The sequence below is a fragment of the Falco rusticolus genome, chromosome 2, assembly GCF_015220075.1.
Source record: "Falco rusticolus isolate bFalRus1 chromosome 2, bFalRus1.pri, whole genome shotgun sequence".
In the NCBI taxonomy this organism is placed as follows: domain Eukaryota; kingdom Metazoa; phylum Chordata; class Aves; order Falconiformes; family Falconidae; genus Falco; species Falco rusticolus.
Genome location: NC_051188.1, coordinates 99,871,525 through 99,896,149, shown reverse-complemented (window position 1 = coordinate 99,896,149; position 24,625 = coordinate 99,871,525). Strand labels below are relative to the sequence as shown.

The window sequence follows — 24,625 nt, the reverse complement described above, 5'->3', positions numbered from 1 at the left end:
CCACAGACCACTATCAACTGAACATGCCTTGCGAATACCACTCAACTTTCTCAAATTCCGTGCCTTCACACTGTTTCACAAACCAGCTGTGGACTGCTCACTCTAGTATTCAGACCACTGCTTTTGTACTTCTGTACCACTCTAGAGGGTTCTGATCTAAACCTGAAAAACATACCAAAGAAATAAAGAAAATCAGAGCAAGTTTTACAGATACCAGAGAAATAAAGAAAATCAGAGCAAGTTTTACAGAACTGCCTATTGTTCCGTCTAGAACTGCTTATCTCCTACTACTGAATCTAAGAAGTAAACGTCAGACAACAGTTTTTGCAAAGCTTTTGCATATCCTTCAATGATCTGAGGAGACAGTCTGATTATAAGAGCTTAAAAGCATAGAAAACAGATGCCTTGTGTAGTGCTCACCATGTGCAGTGTTGCCAAAGCAGCTTGCTTCTATGACTTTGTTCATTCAGCCACTGTACTATGATTCAGTTTGCACTAGGAACTCCTTGGATAGAGAAAATGTTTTTCTCCTTAGCAATAATGTGAGATACTACACAGCAAGACATGCCTGCTACATTCCAAGCAAGATCATCACTTTTCAGACTACCTGTCCCAGAAATTTTATTACCAGTGGTTTTCTCTTTTGGATTCTAGACTCACCCCTTGTCAACCCATTTCTCAAATGAAAACTCAGTATCATTAATTCATCCCAGCTCAGTTAAGTTGAAAAGAAAGTAGCAATACATGTTCAAAGTACAGCTTAGCTTTAGACGCAGGCGCTGATTGCTGTAAAAAAATTTCACCTCTTTGCTGCTTCCAGATTCCAAAGATCTGACATATTTTCAGGTTCTTTCTTAATTGCTTGCAACAACACACAACTAAAACCTACATTTACCAATCTGGAATTTGGTATAATCTCTTTTCAACTCTGAACAAGATTCAATATGCCAGAGAACACCAAGCAATTGTGTCAACAACTCTTGTTGTTGATCCACCCATTTAAAACTTACTGAATGGCAATTCTTAAGAACACAGGAATCACCAGGCTAATTAATACCCATCAGTCAAGCTCCCTGTTTTTCACACTGTTCAAAGACAAGTTCCTGATTTCCAAGAACCGCCATTCAACAGAATGCTCACGATGGGAGTTCCTTTCTAATTCTAGAATTTTTTAAGGTTTTTTTTTTTGGCTCACAACTTATTTGGTCTCTATAAAAGTACTTAAATATCAGGGTGTCATTAAATTAAATAAGTAGAATCACTGGAAGTTCTTCCTCTCTATTATTTATTTTGAAATAACCAGGGACTAATAAATAAATGAAAACAGAAAGTCACCAGCCTGCTTGTAGTAAGATAACCTTTAATCCTTCCCATTTCTGAACAGCTCTTAGAACACTGAACTTCTAAGTGCACGTCAGTGTTGCTTCACAAAACCTTAACATCCACAACCTTCAGAACTACTCTCATGAAACTGGTATTTCCCCACTTGATTCTTCAATTTTTTTAACTCTTTCTATGCCTTCTATTACACATTATTAGTGACACTGATACCAATACTATGAACAGATGAGTGGATGAAAAGCTTTTCCTCTATACTGAAAAGAGGACATTGCAGAAAAGAGAACATTGCAAAGTCATTACTGCTCCTACTTTTACCTATCTAAACAGTGCACATGAAGTGTTGATAGGCCTCACCTGCAAAACTGCTTTTTTTTAAATAAAACCAGTTCAAATAGAAACCTTTTTAAGATGTTCTCCTCTGTCAACTAGAAAGTAAGCTCTACACTGCTTTTGCTGAACTAAATTTAGGAGGCTTGTTGGAACAACATATTTTAAATGACACACAACCCCCTGACAGAAGTGTGTATTGACCAGATCTGAAAAAAACCCTGGTCTATCACATTTTAAAAGACAAGCATGGTTAAGCTAAAGCTCGAGTACCTGTCTGGCTAGCAACTCATTTCAAGTTAAAACACTAGAAAGCATTAAATTATCTATTTCACCTGATAAGAATTTCAGGTAAATAAAGCATGATCAAAAAGTGTCACTTCTTAAAAGTTGGAAAAGAATCTGTAAACTAGAAAGTATACTAGCAAGATAGGCCATCTTTGGACTTTTTAAAGTTCTAAAACATCATCCATATCCTATTCACTGAATTGCTTCTTTCAGGTACAGAGCCATTAAAATAAGCACAGTAAGTGAGAGCTTCTTGGTATGCAAATATTAAAGACCAGGATTTATTTTGTGTTGTTCTTTTTTTCCAAAAAATTCACCCTAACAATGAAAGCTAGGCATACAAAAGCCAATATCTAGCCACCTCCTGTCATTTAACTGGTGCTCAAAATTCCCATCTAAATCAATTTGTGCTCAAAGTTAATCTTTTATAATTGCTTTAATTCTTTTTTTCTTTAAGTGTTGAAATAACCTCCTTAACATTAACCCAAAAACAAATTGACCAACATTTAGGCTACATGTTACTATTTTTTCAATGAGTGTGTTACACTTGCACTTACCACAAACAAAAATACATGAATGCATCACACAGTAACCAGACAAAGAAGGAAAACCAAAAAGAGTTTATTATTATTCTAGGTATCATCAAATGCCAGATTTTAGAACTACAAGATTCCTTCTGATTGTAAAAAAATAAAAATAAATTAAAAAAATGCTATGACAGAAACATTTTATATTACAACCCAAAATGACAAATCCTGATCTCTCTTCAGATACTCTTTAATGTTGAGTCTGCTGTTGTGAATATGTGGCTCCTGCTTCTGGTGTTGGCATTAGTACCACATTCAAAATTTTGAGCTACATGTCCCAGAAGCAGTCTAATCCAAAAGGGACTGGCCTCTAATGTTCTATGAATATGAGTAACTTGTAGTTTACATTAAGTAATACATAATACATTACACATACACATATACATGTGTATATATAACACATAAAGAATCAATTCCAGTAAGTCATTAATACACCATTTTTTACTTATACTGTTCTGGTCATGAACTAGAAGTGCTTCACAGTGATTTTTTATTTTTTTTTCCCCCTTCCCAATGGAAGCAAGAAGAATGATGGTGAGTGAAACCTATGCAGGGATATACTAAATTGGGAAAACCAGCTCTGTTGCCAAGTTTAATTCCCACAATCAAATCTTTAGCCAAGCCAGTAAAGCTTTCTCTCTCACCGTTTGTTAGCACTTCTGTCTTCACTTTCAGTTTCCCTGTTTACAGGAAGCATTTACAAAACTTATTTGGCTAGTTGTTTAATTCATATTCAGCGTGGAGATACTTTGTTTGGGTTTCCACACACACACACAAAAATAAAAAATTTTGCAATGTCACAAAGCCAAGGACAGACTTAAAACCTTTTCAAGTAACTTCAACTAAAGGAAACAGTCATTAAGGTCTTAAAAGTTTAAAACAGCACCTATGTAGAAGATACACCACAGTTCAGGTACTTAATAGATTGTTGCGGTAGCTTTTTCTCTGTCAGTTGCTACAACTGAACACATTAGCTCCCGTATGATGCTGTGAAACTACTGTATGGACAAAGCTTACAATTATACCGGAAGAAAAGAGAAAACCTTCAAATAAAGTTGACCAGCCAAACAACTACAAAATACAGCTGTGCCCAAAAGTCACATTCTCATCTAAGAAAAGGAAATAAATACAGTATTTTGATGACTTAGAAACAAACACAAGTGCAATAATCCACAAAGGATTTGAAAAGTCACTTTGTTCCACAGAAGTCAGTCACATGGAGTCTGATAAAAGACCAGAAGTACCTGCAGCCCCATCTGAACTACATGAGGCTAACCAGGGGTACTTAACAGGTATGTAATACCTGATTAGCCACTTTCAACCCAGAAATATGTGCTTCTACACACTTCTAGGATTTTTACATAATCAGCATATTTTTGGCTGTCCTGAAACTCAGATCTTGCAGATTCTTCCTTTGTTTTCTCCAAAAGAACTACTTGATGTAAGTCAGTTCCATATTAAGGCAAAGAAAGTATGAGGCTTAATATCCTTGACTATGTCCTTTTAAAAAGCAAACAAAAAAATCTTGTTAAAGTACAAAGGTTTATTATTACTGAATGAATGTAATAAAAGCCACATTGTTTGTACTTGACCAATTTCCTCCTTCACCAGTGCTGGACAGAAGCCTTTGAGGGACTGGCACCTCTTATAATACATTCTTTTCAATTACTTCCATCTTCATCTGAAGTAGTGCTAAAAGAAAAAACAAATCGAGGCAGACATTTCACATAGTGCAAACCCCCTGTATTTTTCAATACTTTTGAAACAGATTATTTATTCACTATTTAGTATGGTATTTCTGCGATGCTTTTAAAGTGTAAGATTGAACGGCAAATTCTGCTGAAGAGACCCTGGATGAAGACAGATCATAGACTCTGACTTAAATTAAATGCACTCAGCACATTTTAGTTCTCTTGTATGGTTCAGGAAATAGCTAAATAGGAAACCATTAGAAAATTGTTCAAGATTACCTATTCCCTGCTATTTTGTGTGTTACCACAGAATTAGGCACAGAAGGTCCTAGTCTGGAAACAGACTTGCATATTTACACATATATACACCAGAAAAATTGAGATTTAGCTAGACCAGCGAAGTTTAAATTCATATACACTAATATTCAGAAAGCAAATTCTATCAAATTAGCAATGAAATTAAAAGTTCAGTGGCAGCCAATACCTACCTATCCAGACTTTTCTACCTTTTTTTCAGTCTCAATTTTGACTTCTATTTTTAAAAATTTCACTGACCTAGAGCTAACTCAGGACAAAGAGAAAATACAACCTCTGGACATTCACAGTTTGAATACAAAGACTGTCCACTGAGTAGTAGTAAAAGGTCTCAAAGCATCAGAAGTTTGTTCTTCACGTTATACCTTCAAACCTTAAGACTGGTGATTCTGAAAAATTACGAACTGCAGTTCTTCTTGTTCAAAAGATTACCATAGAGGACATTATGGCTGGACATTAAAAGAAACAATATAAATGTATGCCCTGAAAGGCTGCCATTGTTCCTGGCCTCCTGCAATTTATGGTGGGAACTTACAAAAAGTCTTTTCACAATGCAAAAAAATGGAAGTAGTAAAGTTGCAGCCCAACAGTAACCGATCAGCTTGTTTGTACCCCAAACACAAGCTAAGAGACAGAATTTCATGATCTTTCAGGCAAACAACCAATAGTCTCCCCCAGAGACCTTGACTTGGAACTTCCTCACTTACTATAGAGCTTACCTTTGGACCAGCCAGGTGGAATCCTTTCCAAGTCAACAGAGGGGAAAAAAGCACTTTTATACTCAATTGAGCAGTTTTACACATCCAATTTATGAACCCAGAAGTACCTATTTCCCTCTGCTGATTATAAAGTGATTCTACACATGTGAGTTTAATATGCAGCGTAAATGACTAGGTGTACAGAAGAAACTAACCTTTAAGTTATATGGTCTGATAAGTGCATGTGAGGTTTCATTACATGGGAATTATTGACACAGAAGATGCTAATTTGTATAAGGAAGTATACATTTGTGAGGTTTAAAAAAAGAATTAACAAATCACTAAATTCTTACATGTCACCAAACTATGCCAAATGCAACCTATAGAACTTAAAGTCTTCAACACCGTGACCCAAATAAAACTTACTAGCACAATATCACAAACATGCTATTAAGTCAGCTCACTCATCCAGCATTTTTTAAAATACTGGTATAGTTAATACACAGACATTACACCCAAGAAATGATATATTTTTTACAAATAATCACAGCTCAAACTACACCCAATTTTCAAGCCCGCACTTACTCATATAATGTTATTTTACATATGTTATTTGAGTTCAGACAGAACAAGAGTCTTAGAAGGTACTTAAAACTATTGTTATGTTTACCCTGCATTCCAGTGGTTATGCAGAAAAAATGATTTCTGATAAAACTAAGCCCTTTTCTGAAAATTTTATTTAGTTTGATCTTTGTTTTGAATGGGTTGTACCAAGTACTAGATATTTTATTATAATATGTACAATGGACTTAGTGGAGTAACCACAGCAAAATTAACACCTTTCTGAAAGGCTCAAATAATTCCTTTGCATCTATAAGCCATAAACACTGTACTGGGCCACTGAGACCCTGTATTCTCTCTTCTGGAAATCAAGTTTTACAAAGCAAAATCAAGCTACAAGCCACTAAGAATCTTCTCCTAAAACACTATTTCAATCTGGAACAAGTACTGCAAATGGGCTTATTTTTGGTTAAGGGTTAATACACTGAGAATGTATGACTTGAACAAAGTATTCCTCAAAGGGAAGGCTTTGTTTATATTCATAAGACAGTATCAATTGATATTCCTAAGAGACGACAGAGTAAAGGCACACTACATATCTGCAGTTTACCTCATGTGCTCATTACCTTTCCAAATTCTCCCATACTATATCACACACAAAACAGTATAACACTGTCCAAGGTAAGTTGATGAAATCATTGGTTTTTGGCACTAGAATAGGCATAACATTCTCCCCATAAAGAACTATTATGCAAGAAAGAAGAACTAAGTCTAGAATATCCAAATAAAGTTATATCTGATATGGAACTGGAATAAATACACTAACACAAACATTAAGATTTAAAATCCCAGTCTTCAAATACCATTCTAAAATATTAAACATTTCAGAATAAAATCTTTATTGTGCCCAGAAATTAAATTACTTGTAGAAGATTGAAAATATTCTTTGTATTAATACCTAATGTTACTGAAGACATACCAATGATAATTTAGTAGTTATGTTTAATGTAAACAGTTCAATACTCTGGCAGAAGAAGGATTGTGGTCTTTAAATTTTTCACGCTATTCAGGATTGTGTAGACCATGACATTTTTTTTCTCTATAATGCAAAAAAATAAGCTCAATTAAAATTCTGCTCTGTTTTCTAACTTCTGTTCAGCCTATTATGGGACTGAAACACAGAACAGAGAGATTAACTACTTCTTCTGTTTTTACTATGCAGTTTCAAAATAGGAAAGAAAAGCCATTCTACCAAGTTTCCACAATTAGAAGCCAATTGCCCTTCTTAGTTTTATACACATACTTTCCTTTCCCTTCCATCTCCAAACTGGGATCCAGTCTGTCTCCGTTATTATACCTCTGAGTAAAATACCCAAGAAACCCATCCAAGCCAATAAATAAGACTGTAAACAGAACATTGTACATAACTGACAAATATTTAAATGGACAACAGTGAACCAGGATGACAACATTTGAGAATTTGTGAGAGTATACCCAAACAACCCACAAATAAATTCTTTTCATGAAACAACCTTGATCTTCCAAGTGACTCTGAAGAAACAAACTGTACAAGAAAATGGAAATCAAGAGGTGAATGGGTTGCTACAGTCAATACTAAAGTAAGTTTCAGAGACTATGGCATATACCATAACAATATGATTAATTTTGCAACAGCAAGGGTAGATTTTTTTGGCTGATACCAAATGGCATTTTTGTGCTGGGCATTGTTTCTGTACATTTTTATTTTTTTATTGTAAGCATAATATCATCTACAGTACAATATTTATTTTAACACCACTTGCATTAAATACAGGTTGCTAATTTCATACATATGAGAACACAGGTGGAAAGATGCAATATCTCACTAGCAGGCAAGGATATAGGTGAAACCCCTAAACAGTAAATTCTTCCCCATCCAAAAGCAAGATTGACACACAAGGCTATGGAAATAAATCTCATTTGCAACATTAGCTGCTGATCAGATTTGAAATTATTCATGAATCACAATATGAAACTGAGAATTCTTCATACAGTCGCATGAAGAGCAAAGAGAAGGATAAGGTTCAAAATTAAACATCAATGACACAGGGAAATAAAATGTTCTACAGTACATATACTTCAATCACACATAGGTCAAGGTTTTCAAGATTCCTAAGAGAATGCTTTCTTTGGACAGGTGAGCATTTATTTATTTTTCAGCTTACCTCAAATTACACTCAATTTACACAAGCTGCAATATTCACACCTAATTTTCCAAGCTAACATAAACACTGGAGAAAAGCAAAGCTGGTTACTTCTTGGAATATTTATATCAAAATGCAGGTAAGTGATTTCAGACTAATTTTATAATATTTGATAGCTAGTTTTACAGAATGACCAACTTGCCCAATATAAAACAGTATGTGTAGTGTGAGAAGGCTTAAATCTAAGAATATCTAAACCTGTATTGTAAAATACTAAGTCCCATTACTGGCACAGTATGTTGTGTGTATTTTGTATATCAGTAAATTGTGTATTATCTTTCAAAATACAGATCTCAGTGTAATTTCTAATGGTAATTGTGTTGAAATTTATGATTTCTGCATTGCTTATGAGTAGGCCGTTCTTAAATATTATCTGTCAATTCCTGGATTGGCTCCATTGAAAAAAAAATAAATTAAAAAATAATCTCATCCTCATATTTTAGGATTCGGACAATACCATAGACAAAAATCCACATAAATCTGGAAGAAGGAAAACAGTAGGCATATACATGAGCACATACCCTACACAAATCTTTCCATAAGGCCTGAGAACTTGCCATAAAATCTGAAAGCCCTTAAAACACTGTCAAACAAATTTTAGTTCAGTTTTAAAATGCATTGGAAAGACCATGTAACTCTTCATATGTACTGAGTTTAGGCTGATAAAATCTCATCCTTACAAATGATCCAGTATTCAAGACTCACCTAAAATTGCAGGATCTCAGCCTAACAATTCATTGGATTCACCCAGTAACCTCATGGTAACTAAGCTCAAAGTAGTACAGTGGCAAATCACTTAAGCTGTGTACACAAGAAAAGTCAATTGAAGACAAGTGTTTGGACAATACACTGACTCAATACACATGGACTCAAAATAGCTCTCCATCATAAACAGATTGCCTAATGTAAAGAATGTCTCAAATGGAAAACAAAGATTCAAAAGAAAACAAAAAACCCCAAACCCTCCTCTCAGTTATCTGCCACAGTCAAAAGCACTGGGAGATCAGAACCTTGAGTCCGTCCACAATTAGTGTTATTTGGTTACACTATTCCTCACAAACCTCTAGCCTGACACAAGAGTTTAACTTCTAAATATAGTGTATATAGAATAATGTACAGAAACCAATTCTCAGCATTAAAAGATTTATCAACTGCTCTATTTGACAGGCCATGCGGAGTTATTTCCCTGATTTTAATTCATAATGCTCTGTATGGTCATAAAGAGTATCAAACATATTATATAGTAGTAATAACAGTGAAGACTATTAGATAGATAGATCTTATGAACAGAAAAACAATTTCCAAGCCACCATATCACAGTTAAGAGTTATGAGCTAGTCAGGTATACAGAGCCCTTTTCGTCCCCAGTGTTCTCACTTTCCAGTCACTGAAAGCAGTTAGTAATTAGTATTTCAAATCTTGAAAAACCAAGTACTCTTCTAAGAAGCCGTATTTTCTTTTAGATTTTCAGTTACTTCACTCTGCTATCCTAATGTATATCTTCATCATATGTTAAATTTCTCAGCAACATATACTCTTAAACGTAGATATATGAGTACATAATACATATAGACATACACCTATTTACCCAACACAGGTTGTTTACTGCCATAGCTACTTCTACTGTCTCCTGTTCTCTCACCCTATAAAATCTCAGAATTAATTATCTGAACTTAGTCTGATATATTTAAGAACAGGATCAGTCTGCAGTAAAGAGAGTAATAAGTAGAAAATCCAACACCACTTTGATAAATACATTAGAGTTAATTGAATTAATGAGCTATAGCTTACACGCCAAGAGTACTTGACATGTCCTTGTAGACTATGTTTCTCCAAACCCGTAGCATATCGTTGCTTGGTTCACTTGCTATTATAGTTGACATAGCACATCTTTCAATAGAAATGTATTTTAAATTATTCATTTTTTAAGAATAAGCATTTCAGGACTTGCTCTTAAAAAAAAAAAAAGAGTGCACAAGCACACATGTACTAGAATGTGAAGGTAGGGCCAGATACAAGGATCAGAAATGAACACAAAACCAATCTGTCTGGGCCAGGTCATTGGTTCATATATAACCCAAATCAGCTGCAACTGAAAGCTACTGGTATCTGATAGTTACTAGTTTATAATCCATTAATACCTTTTACAGAAGGTGAAGCATGTTAAGTTTTCAGCAGCCAAGATAAAAGGCATGCTTCTGCCCTGAAGGGAGATGAAACATGCCAAACAAGAGAAATTACTGGGCATATTAGATATTTACTGTTCTATGAAGTGAACTGGAATTTGTTTCAGATACTTGTATGTTTCCTAGAAAGAAGTCTCAGAAGACAGGACAAGAACTGATGAAATTATTATTTCATATATAAGAGATCCTACTACATCATTGATGGAAAAGGAAACTAGAAGAGCACTATCTAAAATATACCTATAATATATTAGGGAATCTTCAAACATGGATGGTACTTAACTGGTGTACTGGCAAATCCTATTAAGGATAACAATTTTTACATCAAGAAGTAAGATATTTGTATTGGCCATTGGCACAGTTCACATTTGTGAATGCAGTTTCACATTTCATCTAAAAATATTGTTAAGGAATAAAATTTTACATATAGGCTTTCTTCAAATCATTTAAACCAGGTAGTGAGACAGAGTGCATTAATGGCATTAACGTCAGTGTCTCAAACACTCTGAGGAGATGATGCTATCGCAACTATAGGAAACTGACAGATGAAAATATGCCATGTTAGTAGGAAGTCCTCAGCAAAAGAGCATGGTACCAGAAGAAAACTGTGCCGATGGCCAATACAAATATCTTACTTCTTGATGTAAAAATTGTTATCCTTCATAGGATTTGCCAGTACACCAGTTAAGTACCATCCATGTTTGAAGATTCCCTAAGCACCAGTATGCACTGTACTGCCTTTTTTAGTCAGGTTTACTGAGTTCCTGTCTTTAAAATGAGGTCTGTGTAAGACATGCAAAACTCTTTAGGGATGACTGTACTTTATGGTAAATTATTCAATAGTTCACACCAAAAAAAAAAATAAATAAATAAAAGGATTTGTCTTGCTTCTGAAACTAAATCAACTATGCTATGGAAGGATCTCCAAAGCAAAGTGATCAAAGAATACGGCTCCTTTCCTTCTCTCTGCCTTCTCTCTGCCTTCCCCCTCCCCCAAATGTCCTAGCAATTCTAGGTAGCTTGGGGTGTGGTTTTTTCCTCTATTACTACACTCACTGTTTAATTTTATATCGAGAATCACATTTCAGAGAACCAAGGGAGGCCAAGCAACAAAGTTGTGTTTGTTCTCCAACAATGCAGCTCCTAACATCTCTATCTAAAATGAAAGCCCATTAGGGTAGAAATCACAACTAGTCTGTGAGTCTCTGGAGTTCTGAATCTCTCCCTAGCCGTTACATCCAATCGCCAGCAGAATTTTTTTCCTCCTACAAATATTTTTGATGCCAAAACATGTGACGATTAGAAAAAGGCTTACTGAAGTGTTTTATTACAGAAGATAAACTGGCAATATTTCATGCAAGAGTGTCTAACTTTAGGGTATCAGTGAATCCATAGCTGGCTTATTTCCACATAAAGTTGCTGACATTGCAAACTCAGTATTAGCTAGCAACACTGACAAGTTCAGATAAACCTACCAAACCAAGCACTAGTAACATTTGTTTCTTTACACGTCATCATTTAGAATATCCAACCAAGTTCCTAGCTAGACATACACTCTGCTCTATTTGTTTTGCTCTGAAAAGAAGTAGTATCAAGGAAATACAAATCACAAACCTACCTATACAAAGCAGAAGAGTGTCTCAAAAGAGCGTTAAGTCCCCTTATCCTACTCTGTTTTTCCAGCATCATTTTTTAGTAGGAATTCCAACATTCTGAACCAAAGATATAGCCTCACCTGTGCATTCATCTCTGTTACCGTCTGCCAGCCTTCTCTGACTATTTATCCACTTTGGCGGTCGCCATTTCACTAAGAACCTTCTTTATTAAAATACAAATAGCCACCATGCAAAAAGTCAGTAAAACTCAAAAAGAATATTTAAAATTAACACAGCAGTGTGAACCCTTGTCTGCAAATACACAGTGTCAAAGAATTTCACTTGCAATTAAACATTTAAGATCAAGATTCAAAGACAAAACTATTTATATTGCAGGCTTTTATCACGAAAGTACACTCCTAGGAAACTCTGAAAAGCAATGTAAAACTGGCAGACTCTAAGCTATGAAATCAGTAACTATGCAACCAACTCCTGCTTTAGTTTTAAGTTATATGGGTTTACCTGCAGATGCATCAGAAAAAAACAAGAGGGACTGGCTAATTAGACATAAAGCCAGCTGTCTCCTGCATTTCCCAGTACACAATGTTGCTTCTCTATTTACTCCTAGCATGTATTGCAACCTCATCTCAACAGATCAAGAAGTCACTGACAAGTAACACCAGCTGCAGTATAGTACAATTCATACATCATGTTAAAAAAATATTAAAAATATTTGCTAAACAGGATTTTGAGATTCTATTTCTCAATCTGCCTCTGATATCAAATAGGTTGAATATTTATGCAATTACACTCTAGCTACATCTTATGCTTAACTTCTGCTCACAAAATTAAATCATGCACAATTATTTTTTTTTTTTGTTGGGGTGGGTGGTGGTGGTGGTGGTGGAAGGAAAGGCATAATTCCCAAATATCTGTTAGATTTCAGATGTCAAATACTGTTACTTCACAAAATGCATGGCCCACTCAAACTGTCCTATCACAGACTTCCAGAGCATTGTTTTTCCAGAAGTCCCTCAAACCAAGACAACAAGGCTGTACTCTGCCTAACCCACAACCAACAGTGCAGTAAGAGCACTGAAAAAATGCAGGCCTAACAACAAAGGCAGCAAAAAATCATCTCTGCTGCCAACAAAATAAATCTTTTAGCTTACACTAAGTCAAGTGTCGCAGATAAAGAGCTGAGAGAATTCCAGAAACTCTCTTCACTTAGACATTAATAAAATAAACTACCATTTGTTCTAAAACAGTTAAAAAGGATAGCTTTCATAAGCTTTACTGCATCAAGAATGGATGTGCCCCAACTAGTTTCTGCTTCTCAGCTGATGAAGGATGAAATGTATAGAAGTGAAATCCAAAAAACTAACTTAAAACAAAAACAACACACCACCTTCCCTCCCCTCCCCCAAAGAACTATATTTCCATGTCTTTTAAAATATTTTATATTAACTTTGGTGTTAGTTCTTTTTTTCAGATTTTTTCCCAATCTCTTCTCAATACTTTTGTTTTCCTTCTAATGGTTCTGTATTGTAGGACACATTGTCTTTCTTACAGCTTCTTCCCAGCTGCCTTTTCTAGCAGGGGAAAATAAAAAAAAAAAGTAATGAAACCAACTTTATTCAAGGAAAATTTTCCATGAATAGATGCAAGGAATCATTGCTACTCACTGTAAAAGATGCAGAAAGCTTTTAAACAGAATAAGCTGAATTAAGTTGCAATACTGGGAAACTTTTAGAAATATTTTTTAATTTCTATTCCAAATGGTATTATTTCCAAAGATATTAATGAATGAGCAATTTCTACATCTATGGTTGCTAACTTGGATATATTTTATGTGGATTGAACTATGTCAGCCACTAAAAAGGACAAAGAACAATGTTGTTGATTCAGTATAACTTCTATATCCACTACTTCTGAGTGCGACAACTGGGTGGGTTAAATAAAGACATACTGCAGAAGTCTTCACGGGCCTTTGAAAGTCACAAAAGTCAGGGAGAGTTTGGTGGCCTCAGAACACAAATTCAGCATGCCAACATGCAACCTAAAACATTTTGATGAAACAAGGGACAAGAATCCCAATTTAGAAACAGACTGACCAGCAGCTGTCCTCATAGTTCATTCTCTAGAGACAGGAAAGGAGTTACCCAGTAATCCTGAAAACAAACTAAAATTTTACAAGGCATACTCTGAAGTTATTTTTAGCAGGCCATGCAAATTAAAACCGTACAGGCTATCATCTCCTGCACCCAAAGAGCTGTAAGAAGCCAATACCAAGCTGGGGGAGGAAGAGGTCTGAGGCTAGGAGTCTGTCATCAGTTTTGGGGCAGGCAGCTAGAAGAGTCTGCTATTATAGCACCCAGAAGTTTCACATAGACACAGGCAGCTCCCAGCCTCTTATTTTTTATATTCGCCATCCATGTAGCTATTACAGTGCATCCTAATTAGTAGATCAGCAAAGTAAAAATCTTACACCCAGTTTAGCCTGTTTTTTAAGAGTCTATGAAGCAATAGCTCTCTTAACATCTACCTAAACAATTTTGGAGCATTTAATTTACTGACTGGAACAATACCCAAGAGGCATAAACCCCAGTACTAACTAGATATTTTGCTTTAACCCAGACAGCTCTGTGCACCTTCAACAATAATGGCAGTGTCATTACCATAAATATTTCAGATTGCTCAGAGTCCCCATATTCCTCAATACAAACAGAACAACACTTCAGCAAATGCCACGAATGCTGTGTAAGAAACCACATTTGAATGAAGAACCATACCGAAACTCATGGAAAATACCGCATAGCGGGCACCATAAATAGTCACTTTACATGATTTTGGTAACAGACCATTATCTCCTTTGTAAGAATCATGTGGGGAAAAAAATAAAAGCCAAACCTCTGGCAGGTTTTCCACATGCTACCCTTTCATATTAGACAATGTCAGAATTTAGTCACATTTTCCAGGCCGAATACTGTATGCATTGATAACTTCAGTGCTTTTTAAAAGTATGCATAAGACAATGCCAAGTGTACATAAGAAAAACAAATGCACAGCTAAGTCACAGGTTAAAACTGCTAATAGCAGTTTATATTATATAGCTCCTCTGCCTTGAGTATTCCAATAAATACAAAATATAATCATTACACCTGAATTCTTGCAAATTGCATGGCAGAATCAAATTAACAAATACCAGACGTGAACTTTCATGAGAAATTAGCTCAGAATCAATCCTTTAAGGAAGTAAAAAAATATCCTAGGTAGAGAAAAAATAAAAAAAGTAAAAATTTGCTACATACTGTAAATACTGTATGAGTCATTTGCAGAAACAAAGATCTAAGTGCAATAAATAGCCAATCAAGAAGTCCTATATATGCTGACAAAAAATGAGCAAAGACTCTTCCATATTCTCACTCTTCCTGCATCAAGCTGTAGAATTGCAGAACTTGTTTTATGAGTTTATATAAATTTAAATATATATGCATAAATATATAAAAATTATAATCCCATAGAGAAAGCTGTAGGTGATATTCAAACTGAATATCCAGAAAAGCAACAAGAACAAAGATGATTTTACATAAAAATTAAGTCTGTTTTAGATACCATAACCTGTTCACATAAGGGCTATGAAACACATTGCAAACCAAATAAAACCATGTAACCAATCTACTTTTACTTTGGTTTTAAATAAACACTCCCCAACAAACAGTCACAAGACTAGAAATCCAGATACTTCACAAAGTATTCAAATTGTCTGAAGGGTACAGTTCAGATTTACTTAATATAATGTAGGTCAAATTGAGTTGGACTTCCCTGCTGCCTCAATAGACTAAGAAAGTTGAGGATCAAAGCAAGACTTTGGAAATGGTTTGTTCCACTGACCAGATCAACCCAACAGACAAGTCTAACATTACATTGCTATTGGTATTATACAGAAAATATGTTATACCATGCAGTTTAGTCACATAGAAACGGTGCTTCCTTTATTAAGTTTAATGTTTCAATTATAAAGAAAGAAAGAAAACACACACACTAGCCATTTGTCTGAGGTGAAGCAGACCAATTGATTCACTGGAAAAAAAATGACAACACATTTACACAAAAGTTACTGTCAATCAATTAATAGACCAGTTACCAACTGTTCCAAGCTGGGACAGGGATGAAAAGGCAGCTGAGTGGTAAGTTTTCATGACAAATGCCGTAGATCACCACAATGTAAGACTGGATAGGACAGCTGTCAGAATTCACCAAAAGAAAATTTGAGTATTCACACATTTGAAGAGCAATTCTGCAACGCAAACATTCTCAAACTACCTTAAAATAGGTATAGATACTAATACAAATCCTTCAGCATGATCATTACACAGCAGCTCAGGCAAGTTTATTCTATTAACCCAAAAGCATAAGCACTTTAGCAATAAAACTAGCAGTTGTATTGAAAGGACGTGAGAACTGTTTAAATCTAGTTTAGGTATGTCTAAAAAGGAAAACTGTAATTGTCTGTTCTACAACACATGTCTAGAAGAGCACATTCTGAATACTTCTAGTATGCTAGAACTTACAGTTTCAACACTATTTTCCCTGCTACAGTCATCTTTGGCCTTTCAGTGAGAGCTTACTTAGTTACATAGAACAGTTAAGTTGCTTAAATTGAATTGTAAAACCACAAAAGTTAGATTTCAATAAGACTGTAGCCCTTAAACTGTGCAAAACTAAAAGCTTAAGTTAATTCTCATAATGAGATCACTATTGTAGCATTTTCAGAATGCTCTTCAGAGTAGAACAAGATGTTTTCTTCAAGTTCAAAGCTTTACAAAATGATAAATCTGTATTATTCTCAGGATTTATATTTTTTTTAAGAGTATCAATGGTTCAAGAAAAAAACTGGTCACAGAAACACTGTTTTACACCCTACACCTCTCAACCTTTAGAAGAAAACAAAGCACTGCTTCTAGAAGTAACAACTTTTCTAACAGCAGCCTCTGAAACTCCTCAAGAAAGAAGTCTAATTTGCCAACTTACAGTCTTACTAGCACAACTGAAATTATTTCAATATTCTTGAAATATATTATTTAAACAAAATAAAATGGTAAATATAATAAAAGGGGCAAAAATTTGAACATTTCTTTTACCAAAATTAACAAAGCAAGACTACAATTATGCACAGAAATACAGTAACAAGACTGACATAAGCGTTTTTTGAGTATTTTTCTCATTCTGTAACATTCCACCCATTTTCCAAATATAATGTGTTTTGTTAACTACTTTCAAAATTTACTCACCTGTCTCCCAGATGAATTTCCTTAGCACTCTAAATTTATAGTCTCTATAGAAAAGAAGAGTCTGTACTAAGGCAAAAATCTCTGATCCCCCTTCTATATTAAAGAATAATAATCGTCACCATCGTCATTATGGAACATAAATTTCAAGTAAAAACTGAACCACTGCTCTAATAGGAAGTGGAAACAGTGGTTAAAACAATGTTGTACCATATACATCCCCCCCAACTTTTTTTTTTTTTAAAAAAAAGGACACATTTGTTCATTCATTTGAAAGATAAGTCTTCCTGTGGGAAAACAGAAACAGTCTAATTTTGAGAACTGTGCTTCCTGATCACCTGAATATCCCAGGTGCACATTAACACACAGTACTCTGCAAAATTTTACTTAACAACATCTTTGAGGCTGCCAAAAAAACTCTAACACTGTGCAGAAACGGGAGGATGCTTTCCCTAGTAAAGACATCATGTTAAACTACTCCCGAGTTGTACAAGCTAATACTGAAGATGTTGATGCTGAGAAGTATCAACAGCAAGGGAATTTTATTGTTTAACCTAAATTAATTTGGTTACCAATAGCTTAGGCTCAGACAAGCCCTTGCAAGGTAAACGTGAAGTTCCCATCTTTACTTCACAAAATCTCACTCTTAGTTGCTGTATACACATGTACCTCTCACAACAAACAAAAATGACACATAAATTCCACTGCCCTTTTCCTTCTTCTAAGATACGCATATTGCGTATCACCTTTAAAGTGGACCAAACTAGGAATAAATGCACTTTAAATGTCTCCCTACATTTTCATGATTTAACAGCCAAAATATCAAAACATCCATCTTCAAAAGACTGCTCTCCCTGTCCACTGCAAACAGTCCAGACATGCAAACTCAGGAACCTAAACACAGAAAAGATGAGTCAAGCCCTAAGAGCCTACATGCTGTCAACCACGAGTATTTTAAGTTCTTATTTCTTCCCTTTGAAGAAGGGGAATGAAAAAAAAAAACAAACACCCAACTCAAATCTCTATTCCTTTTCAGGTTTTCTAACTTTTTCAGTTTGGCTGACACAAAACACTTGGTGGAAGAATTTTTCAACAGTATCTTCACCTGGAAGATCAGTTTTTTGTAAGTATCAACTTGGCTGTGGGAAGGTGTGGTGTTAGGTGCTTTTGATTTTGTGGGAGAGAAGTTTTGCATGCTTCTTATTTCTGAAATATCAGCACTAGTTGTGTTCCAGATTATTTGATTATTTGCATTGCAACAGGCGCTTTCGGGCATCTCTGGGCTATTTATAGGACTTAAATTGTTTATCCTCAAGAAGTATATTTGAGTGTCAAAACTCACTCCGTAACATACTGTCAAGTTCATAACATCAGAGAAAGAATACTGCATTTTTTTTCTGCAATCAGCTCAATATCCAAGATTAAGGCAAAAGAAACAAGTTACAGGCAAACACCGGCCATTTACCTCAACACTGACTTTAAACACTGAAGACAGAAAAGCAGAAATGTGAACTTTCAATTTTCACATGTTAAAACTTCTTCCATATACTCTCACTTTTTTGACCTTTCTGGAAGATAAAAGAGAATATTTGTTTCAATCCATCTTTTTCCAGCCTAATGAGAACAAGAACCTCATAGGAAAGGATCTGTTGCTGCCTGCTCCACAATAAACATTATGCTACCAAAATTCACCTCAGCAGCGGATAACAGGAAAAGCAAGAGAAGAAAGTTGAGTCACACCTGGTCATTTTCTCTCTAGAACATCAGCTATAACAATACTAAGGATTTATTTTGGGACAAGTATGATCTTGTGGGAGGGGAAAATGAAGCAAGAAACACAGAGTGAAAAAAAAAAATCAAGTCATTTAGCTTTATGCCTAAAGTCTCAAAGATGTATAAATGTAATGGTGAATTCAGGTCACCATCACAGTCACAACATTCAGACCATGTTTTCTTTCAAAACTTGTGGTATTTAAGAACATGGCCAAGTAAAATCATGGATTACTACTTATCACTTCAGTATCAAGGAAAGGTGACAAAACAGGAAAACAATGCTCACACATCCCTTAGAATACAATATTTAAAGTAAGTGAGGACCTCAGTAGTGAAACCAAAGACAGCACTTGGCAAGAAACAAAACTAATTTGAGCCCCATGAGGAAGAAAAAAAAACCACAACCAAACAAAAAAAAACCAACAAAGAAACAGCAGCATGGTTTATTAGTAAAGAACAACTTAGCTATTCTGGTGAAGAATTTTTTACTTAAGAATATACACAGGAAAAATAGTACTGTAAGGTCCTATACAAGAGCAGATTCCTTCTTAGAGCATTGTACTACAGTTCTGTACCTACAGTCCTGCTGATATAATGCCATTAGAAATATATCTGGCTAGCACATTTGTGTGTGAAATTAAGTATTTAAAAATATGTTGCACCTCATTTTTCCCATGTACTTCTTAAACTTTTCCCATGCTCATAAAAATTAAAATACTGGTTTGCCCAATTTTTTATTCTGCATTTATTTAGTATAAAGCACTTCATGGGAACAGTTGTTTGAAAAGAATCTTTTAGCATGAAAATATTATTAAAATATGTCAATCAATTGAATAGATTTACAAAACTCCATTTAAATTTATAAAGCCTGCTATGGAATTCATTGCACTTTGAAAAATGGGCAAGAAACATCTCACAGGAGAGAAGACAAGAATAAGTTTGTCATCTTTCTCCTCCTGGAGTTCTCTTCCTTCCCCCTTCCCTATGATCATATATTTAATTTAGGAACATTAAATTTGTTCTCCCAACTTCACCTACCCAAAAGTGAAGAAATACCTTCTGGTTTTCTTGTACTTACTATTCTAGTATACCTAAATTACTATGTTATTATGGCATAATTAAAGATTTAATATCTCTGTTACAGGATATATGTCAGGTGTCTGACTGCAGCCTGTCTGACTACTGGAAAGTCGCTCTTGTTAAATGCTCATCAAAACCATGTATGATTCAGAAAATATGCCGCTAGTGTTCATAGTCTCTCTCTTCCATGGACCAGACCTACAAAAAGTTTGATATGGGTTCAGATAAGCATTGGTGGACCATGAACTTTCAGCAGTTAGGTTTCAATGAACATAGTAGTCGTGGCATATAAATTCTCGCTTCTGTGTGGCACAGAACTACCTCAATCTTGGCACAGCCGAGTATGTAAACTCAACCGAGATTCACAGAATATTTCAGCCTGGTCTGTGCAGCAGTTTCTGAGTATGCTGAGCAAATACTCGTATTTCGGCATCCTTTGAAAGGGAAAATCAATTCAAAACCAGAATTGGACAACCAGGCACCTTCAACAGCTCCAGAGCAAGAGCACTCACCTTTCATGTAAGAGGAATGTTTAAAAAACCATACATCTCAAAGATGCAAAGCCACATCTTCACCCTCTGAGGAAGCACCCTCAAATATTCTTCCTGTTCAACCTCTCCTAGTGCCAGAAATCAGTATGTACCCCATTACTGTGCTCTCTCAAACCCAGCAACTTCACTTTATCAACTAAATAGTAGGGCACTTTCCCCAAAAGCATATCTACACTCTAGTCTGTGCTCCCAATGCCTTTTACCAAAGGGCCCACAAAAATGAAAACAAAGGTTGAGTCATGGGATGTTTGAGGGAGATAAATGTCCTCCCAACCATCATGCTAAGCTGTTCCTCCCTTTTGCTCTTCTTCCCTCATGATAAGTTCTTTGCTAAACCAGGCACAGTATCCAACAGAAATCAGAGAACACATGCAAACCAGCCTGCATTATGGTGGTCAGGTTAACGGATTTTAATCCTCTTAGACTGTGAAGGTTATTTAAAAGAGTAGTTGTTATAGTCAAAGCAGGTACTGCTTCCATTTATTATTTTTTTTTTAATTTTTATATGAACTTTACTTCATCCTTCAAGAGAAGGTGCCTAAAGTCAGGGATAACCACAATCTTACAGACACCAACGTCATTTTGTTACCGTAAATATTAGACATAAACAGCTGTAAGTGCATGGAGTTCCTCCTTATTTTGCTACTTTCCCAAGTTGATAGTTTTCAAGGACATAGTGCTTCTAAGCCTGGGTGTTTATAAGCAACAACATTCTAGTAGAGAAGACAGCAGAGCTTCCTGTCCTGCAATTTCTGGGTATCCCCATCCCCCCCCACAAACATCTCCAAGTATGCCAAATAGAGCACATAGCTTTCCAGAACATCAGCAGGGAAAAAAATGGCTATTCTTATGACATTCTTATTCTTTGACAGCAATCAAACTGCATGCAACCCTAACTTGCTGTACTGAAATTGATGACAGTACATTAATCTCATCTATTTGTGCAGGGAGATCAAAATGGAGGACAGGGCAGTATTGACTTAAACCACTGCTAATAAAAATATTTTAGATTTACTCTTTCAGCACATGTGATAGAAACCTAAACTGTACTTAACCAACTTAATTAAAAAAGGTTTAAGCCAAGCATAGATGAGTTTTATCAAGCTAAACTGCACATCTACATATTATTCTGCAGTATTCTACACTGATTTAACTTGCAGCCCATTTAACTCAGGAACGCTACGTAGCATGTTAGTGGGTGCGCACAGAGCAGCCCAACCTCAAGCGTTGCCAGCTCAGATCGCAGCAGCACTACAGACATTAGTGCAGAGCACTGCATCTTTTATGAACTCTGCCACTCAGAGGCAGGCATCAAGTGTGCTCAGTTTCAGTATCACTTTGAGGCCCCTGTACTGCTTCCTGGTCAGGAGCTAGATCTTCTCCCTCCCCACAGCCTTCTGCTGAGGTGCACAGGCATGTCACACATTTATTTTAAAACCAACTTACAGTAAGTCAGCTCAGTTTCTTTAATAAGGCCTTATCTATTTATCTGTGCACATTTTTATACCCTTGAAGTTTTGCATTTTGTCCTCCTTCTCCCTATAAAACAACCAACGCCACAGCTGCTAAGAGATGCAAAGAACGGTCATCTTCTCAGAGCTAGTTGAGAAAAGAAGAAATGGGGGAAAAAATATCAAGCTGGGGAAGACAGAGAAGGGAGACTGTTCTTTGAGTATTCTGTCAGTGCCCTGATAGGCAGCTGTCTGCTCCTTTTACATTTTATTCCCTTCTCTGTGTCTTCATATCAAGCAGCCCCACTTTAAGTCTCTCTTTCTGCCTTGAAGAACTTTCCTCTTGCTTAACCTCTAAACAGCACATTAAAGAACACTCTAAAAAAGATACGCTATTTGAAATTGGCTATCGATCATTTCCACATTTCTTCATTGGCCTCAGGAACATTTCCATGACTATATGACTTCTTTAAAAACTACTATTTTTCTGCAGCCTGCGCTTCACTTTAAGTCATAATCCTCTGTGTCCACTGTATCCACAGCAACTAATCATGACGTAACAAAAAAGATCAACCACTTCTGGTGAGGAAAAAAAGCATCACAAACCTTTAAAGCAGTCTTGTATTAATCTCAATTTCTCAATGAAATGCCTGTTCGTATTTCAAAATGGAAAAATCATCTCAAAAAGCAACACAATTCAAGAGAAGATAACATGGTCTTCACCAGACACAACATTCTCAGGCCTTTCCAACTCGATTTTTAAAGACATATTAAAACTATCACTTCACTAAGAAAAGGGTTGAAATCGCACCCTTTTGGCTATGGAAAGCTTAAGGGCAATTAAGACTTACAGCACTTACTGGAATAAAACTATCCAAAATTATTTCACTGTCCTATAAAGAAAAAAAGAATAAAATTTCTGTATAGTTGAAGGTACAAGCCTTCAAACCAGGTGCAGAAATATATGTAACTATATGTATGTAAGCTCAAATACAATGCGCAGACAGATACGGTGGATATGAACACAACGAACATGACCACTGACGTCTGAAATGCCAATTCATTAAATACATGCATTTAGTCTGCAATGCCACTGACTACAGGCAGTTTTTAATAAGCGTGGTAGGTGTGAGACACAACCTTGCCTTCTACCAAAAATTCTACACACGCAAAGCATCTTTGCATCTACATTCAGGGCAACGGCGTGCTGGCATTTTGAAACGTACTTGGCTGTAGTCAGTTAACCTGTTTGATCTCTTCACTGGCCCGACAACTACATTTAAATGATGAATCTTCTATCATGATGCAGGTAAATGAAGTTAAACCAGACACATCAGGTTTTACACCAAAAGGTCTTTCGGCTTCAGCCAGCGGCTGCCCCCGTCTCACAGACGGGCCAAACGCGGCTACAGGTTCGTTCAGCTGCAGATCAAAGCCGCGATCTCGCAGCCGGGGCCGCCGACACCGGCAGCAGCGGGGGCTCGCCCTCGCTCCGCACCGGGGACAGACAATGCCGGCAGCTCCCCCGGCTCACAGCTCGGCTCCCCAGCTACGCGAAGGCTGCGGCGCGTCTCCTCAGCCGCCTACCGCCACCACAGGCAGCCCTGCGGCGCCCAGCGGCCGCGGAGGCCGCCCGCCAGCCCCCTCCCCAGCGCCGCCGTTCCCTCTGTGTCGGGGAGCGGGGAGCGGAATCGCCCCCAACGGCACCTGCCGCCTGTTAAACGGCCGCCGGTCAACCCTGCTGCCTCCGAACGGGCCCACAGCGCCCGAGCGGCCGCGGCTCTGGGGCGCGGCAGGGGTAAGAAAGCAGCGGAGGCGCCCAAAAAGGAGGGCGCCGGGAAGGGACGGAGGCAGCCGGCTGCTGACTACCTCCTCCCGCCGGGCACGGCCGCAGGCAGTCACCTGGGCAGCTCCTTTGTTCCTCCCCGGTCCCGCCGCCTCGCCCCTTCCGCACTCACCCACGGTGGCCAGGGTCTCCAGGTCCTCCAGCTTGTAGGCGGCGGGCTCGGGCGCGGCGGGCTCGCCGGCACCGGCGGGGCTGGGGGCCAGCGCGGCGGGCTGAGGCGCGGCTAGCCCCGCCGCCGCCTCGCCGCCGCTCTTCGCCCCCATTTTGGCCTTGGCGGCGCTGAAGGCGTCCATGGGGCCGAGCGGGCGCCCCGCAGCCGCTCAGCACATGGAGAAGGGCGAGCCGGACCGGCGAGGGGAAGGGGGAAGAGAGGGAACGGCGGGGACGCAAAGTTTCAGTCTTCAGCAGGCGGGGTGGCTGCTCCCGGGGGCTGGATCCCGTTCCCGCTGCCGCCTCTGAGGGGGCGCGGAACCCTTCAGCATCGCGGCCGGCCGCCGCGCCTCCCGCCACTCGCAGCAGGCACGGCCGCGTCGCGCAGGCAGACAATGGCGAGGGCGAGCCCAGCCGCGCCGCGCCGTGCCGAGCCGTGCCGAGCCGCGCGGCGCCACACGCGGGGCGGAGGGGCGGGGTCTGCCTGCCTGCCGCTGCGGCACGGTCCCGCAGAGGGCTGGCGGGCTGGGCGGGGGAAGGCGCGGCCCCGCCGCACGGCGGGAGCGCGGAGCTCGCCCCCCGCCGCGGGCGCTGCCCGGGGGGTTCTGGTAGCGCCGGTGCCCTTTGCTCGTCCTTCCCCGCGCCCGGCCC

General features: G+C 37.8%; 1 protein-coding gene across 1 annotated transcript in view; it reads right to left on the bottom strand.

The window, feature by feature from the left end:
• The window catches only part of PRKX (protein kinase X-linked), a 63,046-nt gene extending 38,669 nt beyond the window's left edge, over positions 1–24,377 (bottom strand). The window contains exon 1 of the mRNA XM_037377600.1: positions 23,937–24,377. Within this exon, the coding sequence (XP_037233497.1) occupies positions 23,937–24,117 (181 nt within the window). The 5' untranslated portion in view covers positions 24,118–24,377. The remainder of the gene's footprint in view (positions 1–23,936) is intronic.
• Between the last annotated feature and the right edge of the window lie 248 nt (positions 24,378–24,625).